Source organism: Etheostoma cragini, chromosome 4, assembly GCF_013103735.1.
Source record: "Etheostoma cragini isolate CJK2018 chromosome 4, CSU_Ecrag_1.0, whole genome shotgun sequence".
Taxonomy (NCBI): Eukaryota; Metazoa; Chordata; class Actinopteri; order Perciformes; family Percidae; genus Etheostoma; species Etheostoma cragini.
Window position 1 is genome coordinate 29878958 of NC_048410.1, and position 4917 is coordinate 29883874.

Sequence of the window (4917 nt, forward strand, 5' to 3'; positions counted from 1 at the left end):
CCATGTAGCTGAAAGTAATGAATACATGAATGGTAGAAATAAATAGCTAAAAATAATGCTCAAGCACCTGAAATGGGGCTAAAAGTAATTAAGACATGAATGGTAGAAATAAATAACTAAAAAGAATATATAAACTGCTAAAATGGTTTGCGCAAATAGTAATAATAGTTGGCTGAAAGTTAATGAATGAATAATTAGTAGACCTAAAGAGCTAAATGTAACCTAAGGCATAAGCGGCTGCTAAAGTGAGCTAATACTGACTAAACAGTTCAAATAGTTAGCTAAAACTACTGACTAACAGTTCAAATGGTTAGCTATAACTACTAACTAACAGTTGAAACAGTTAGCTATAACTACTGACTAACAGTTGAAATAGTTAGCTATAACTACTAACTAACAGTTGAAATAGTTAGCTATAACTACTGACTAACAGTTGAAATAGTTAGCTAAAACTACTAACTAACAGTTGAAATAGTTAGCTATAACTACTGACTAACAGTTGAAATAGTTAGCTAAAACTTCTGGCTAAACAGTTTTAAGAGTTAGCTAAAACTACTGGCTTAACAGTTCAAATAGTTAGCTAAATCTACTGATTAACACTTCAAATGGTTAGCTAAAACTACTCACTAACAGTTCCAATAGTTAGCTAAAACTAGCTACTGGCTAAACAGTTCAAACAGTTAGTTAAAACTACTGACTAACAGTTCAAATAGTTAGCTTAAACTACTAACTCAACAGTTCCAACATTTAGCTAACATTACTGACCTGTTCAGAAGAGAGTGATGGGTTAAACAAAATTTAGTTTGGGCCTGCCTGTGCTCTAGACTTTAATTTGCCAATGTGTTTTTTTCTCAATTTCTCACGCACCTTTATGCCACTTTGGTTACCATTGTGCCTCAGATCTGTGTCTGCAACTCAGGGGTGCCTTCATTTACTGAACATAGCTCAGTCATTAGGTTGAACACAGTTGTATTTGTGCTTCCTCAATAAAACATCACAGCAGGGCACGTCTCTCTGCACCAGAGAGCCCAACTCACAGACAACATCAGAGTCATTAAATAGAAACAGCTTTGTGTTTCCATATTAAAGGAATTCAATAGAAGCCTGTTTGTTATTTTAGCTACCTGTAAAGTGATGAAACTCAATCCACAACTCCAACCATGGTCATACTTCTGCTTAGTTTTATTGTGTATGATAATACGCTAAAGTGTAGCAGGCAGCATCAAAATCATAGACTGTAAAGGTAGTTGACGTAGCATCAGAGATGTCACCAATTGGTTTGTGGGCTTCCGTTTTGAGGCCTCGACTTTGGCAATTCGGCAGTCGCAAAAAATCTTTCTGTTGTACCTTCTACACATAAATTGTCAAAACTGACTGTCCAAAGATTCAAATAAATATTACTTTATTTTTTGAGTGGGGGGCAGTTAAAAGGCAAACCACCTCAGGCATTGACATATTATATTTCAGACTCAACGCATGACATAAGGGAGTGTAATTATAGATCTCAATCACATTAAAAGATTACTTTAATCTGGCTCATTTTGTTTTGGATCAAGAATTAAATGATGGACAAAAAGGAACAGGCAGCATTAGAAAAAGAAAAGGTTAGCCTTATTATTGAAATTTATAGCCTTTCTCTATGATTATGACAAGCAAACAGCCTTTGCAAAAATGTTACTAATGGCTTTGCATGCCAGCCAAGACAGAAGATGCGTGTGTGTGTGTGTGTGTGTGTGTGTGTGTGTGTGTGTGTGTGTGTGTGTGTGTGTGTGTGTGTGTGTGTGTGTGTGTGCGTGCGTGCGTGATTGCTTGCTTGCATGTGTTACCTGATAAGAGTTTGGCCAGAATGTAGAAATGGCCAGCTCAGCCTTCACCCAGCCTTCAGTGACAGTATCAGAGGCGTTCCATACTGGGTTACCCTGAGCGCCTCCATTCACCTTCACAAACAGAGAGAAAAGACATTAAAAAAAGAGATTTAGTGGCTGAAAAGAGATTTTTATTACGATAAAGCCAAAATAAAGGTGTAAGTTTCTGCTGGTGCTACTGCTTGTCTTGTAACTCTTGACTCCTTAAGCTTCTAAAATGTATTCCTTGTTTATCAGTTCATTAATTAGTCGATGACTGCACACGTTGATCCTCCAATCCAGTGATATGTTGATCCCTTTGCTCAGTCACTAAGAGATCTTTGAAAATCCCTTTATGTCATGACTTATCTTTTCATCTCTTTCATCCATCTTTACATTCCCAGAGTTCACTGGTCTGTCCTTTCAACAATCACCCCCTCTATCTACAGCTCTCTTTCAAGTGTGTTATTCTTTTTGCCTGAAGATGGTCTAGAACCAAAACATTGCCTACCATTAAACTTTATACTTTTTGCAAGTTGGACAGCACTGTGCGGCACTTTCCTTGCAAGCTTTTATCATTCTACCCCTCTGTCCATCAGTGACTTCAGACAATTGTATGAAACATATACCAATGTACACTTACACTTACAACCCTGGTTTCTATCCCTATAATGTCTTTTGTTTGTTTATTATAACACATTTTATGATTTTTTGTATATGTATATGTGTCCATGCACACAAAAACAATAACCAAGCTACAAAATGCAGTAGGGCTCACTTTAACAATATTAAAAGTAGGGCTGGTATTGTTCAATACTATTTTCAAAACCTATTTTTTAAATCTATATTAACATAAAGAGATCACTACACTATGGTCCAAATCAAGCATGCACAAGCATGCTGCGTGTTTATTGGCTCACTGACGCTGATGAGATTACACTTAAGTATTAAAATCTGTTGCTGAATGACAAGGTTTTTTTTTGGTACTCGAATCTTTCAAAGGCATTTCAGTTGGTACCCAGCCCTAAATAAGAGGGAATATTTGAGGGCTGATTTTTCCTGACGTCAGCCATTCTGTCTTCCTCTCTTTTTTTTCTCTCTCTGTAACTCTTTCTCTGACACACACACGCTCACACAAACACACAAACCCTAGAGCAAACTCCAATGCTCTTTGACAGAAAACATAGATATGTTTGTTTAACTGTTAATCTGTTCAGTCTATCACCCTCTTCATCTGTAGAACCAACCCTCCCTGTCAGTAAGTCACTGTCTCTCTCTCACACACACACACACACACACACTCATACAAACACACCTTGATGTAGACATTGAGCGTGCCAGGGCTGGCTCCGTCCCGGCTGGATAGGGAGTACAGGAAATCGATGCAGTGTGTGTCATTCTCCTTCAGGGTGGGCATGTAAAGGTGAGCCTTCTGCCCTGAGGCCCGGCCCGACGCGTTCACCACCATGAAGGAACCTACAGCCACAGAAAGCCACAGTTCAAATATGATTGTAATGAAACAGTTGCTCTTTAACATGGGGGATTTCTTCCACTGACAAGAGCTATGCTAGCAGAAACTGTTTTGAAGAATCATTTCCAATCAATACAATGCTACAAATGAAATGACGTGATTTCAGTATTAGTTCAGCATCAGGTGCAGCTGACTGGACGGACGACCTCATAGGTCTGGCTTCTCCCGAATTTCAAAACCGAGCATCATGGCGGCTCGTTCGGAAAACAATCTTGTATTGCGCAAAAATAGTTCACCAAAACGTGTTTTTGAAAACCTTTAAAGCGAGAAAAGGCCTTACAAGCGTTTTAACAGAAGTGTTCCTTTAGGAAAATAAAGTGAAAGTGGGCACTACGGCAGTAAGTGGTCAGCGCACATTAGCAGTGTACTGACAGAAGTATGCGGAATGAGACCCAGACATACAGTTTTAGGGCCCTGATAGAATGAGAGTGGATCACATCACTCCATTTCTGAGATCTTTACACTGGCTTCCTGTCTCTTGGAGCATTGACTTCAAAATACCACTGTTGGTTTATAAAGCACGGAACGGTTTAGGGCCAAAATACATTTATGACCTGCTGCTACATTATGAACCATCCCGACCTCTCTCCGGTCGGCTGAGGCAACGTCTGCTTTCAGTCCCCGGAGTCAGAACTAAACAAGGGGAAGCAGCTTTCAGTTTCTATCCTCCATATATCTGGAACAAGTTCCCAGACAACTGCAACGCTCACTTCTTTTAAATCAAGGATGAAGACTTGACTTTTTTTCTGTTCTTGCACTGCAACTTTTGATTTTGTATTTGTACTGTATTATGGGTGGTGATGGCGCAGTGGAGATGACACATCCTTTTGATGTAGGAGACCTGGGTTCAATTCCCACTGAGATACATCAACCAATGTGTCCCTGAGCAAGACACTTAACGCCTAGTTGCTTTAGAGGTGTGCCACTCTGATATATAGCAATTGCAAGTCACTTTGGAGGAAAAAGCGTTAGCTAAATGAAATGTAATGTAACGTTATTCCATTTTAACATATGCTTTTCATTGGTTTCCACTGCTTATTATTGTTTCATGTAGAAGACTTTTTATTGCCCTGCTCCTGAAATGTGCTATCTAAAAAAGCTGCCTTGCCTTGCTACTATCCAAATCAGACCTGGACCCTCATGCAGTTGTGTTACCTTGTGATATTGATTGTAATTTTGAGCTACATGAAAATGCCTCTGGCAGACTCTACATCTGCAATCTACATCAACAATTACCCACACATTGACCAAGATTAAGGTGCAAATATGGCATAATCTTTTGGATAAGTTACACTAAACTGTTAGTGTTTCCACATCTTGGGCTCTATCTTGTACTCGGCGCGGCGGGGATCAAAACCCAGCTCAAGTGAATTTACTATTTTAAGACTGAAGCAGTTTTTACATTTCTGTCCTCTGCCCATGTTGTTTGAACAGCAAATGCAGCTGCGCCCATCTTTGCGCCCATGGGCGTGCTGGTCTTACAGGGAGGTGTGTTCAGGTGCATTCTGGGCGTGCTGGTCTTACAGGGAGGTATGTTCAGGT

The 4917-nt window shown here is 39.6% G+C and overlaps 1 protein-coding gene across 13 annotated transcripts in view; it reads right to left on the reverse strand.

The window, feature by feature from the left end:
- Positions 1-4917, reverse strand: part of ptprt (protein tyrosine phosphatase receptor type T) — a 329101-nt gene that overhangs the window by 246209 nt on the left and 77975 nt on the right. For 12 of the 13 annotated variants that reach the window (XM_034869764.1, XM_034869761.1, XM_034869760.1 and 9 more), the window contains exons 3-4: positions 3160-3320; positions 1827-1937 (exon numbers count right to left, since the gene is read on the reverse strand). In XM_034869764.1, coding sequence (XP_034725655.1) covers positions 1827-1937; positions 3160-3320 — 272 coding nt within the window. Of the gene's footprint in view, positions 1-765; positions 849-1826; positions 1938-3159; positions 3321-4917 lie in introns of those variants that run through there. The other variant, XM_034869762.1, reaches the window with a different exon arrangement.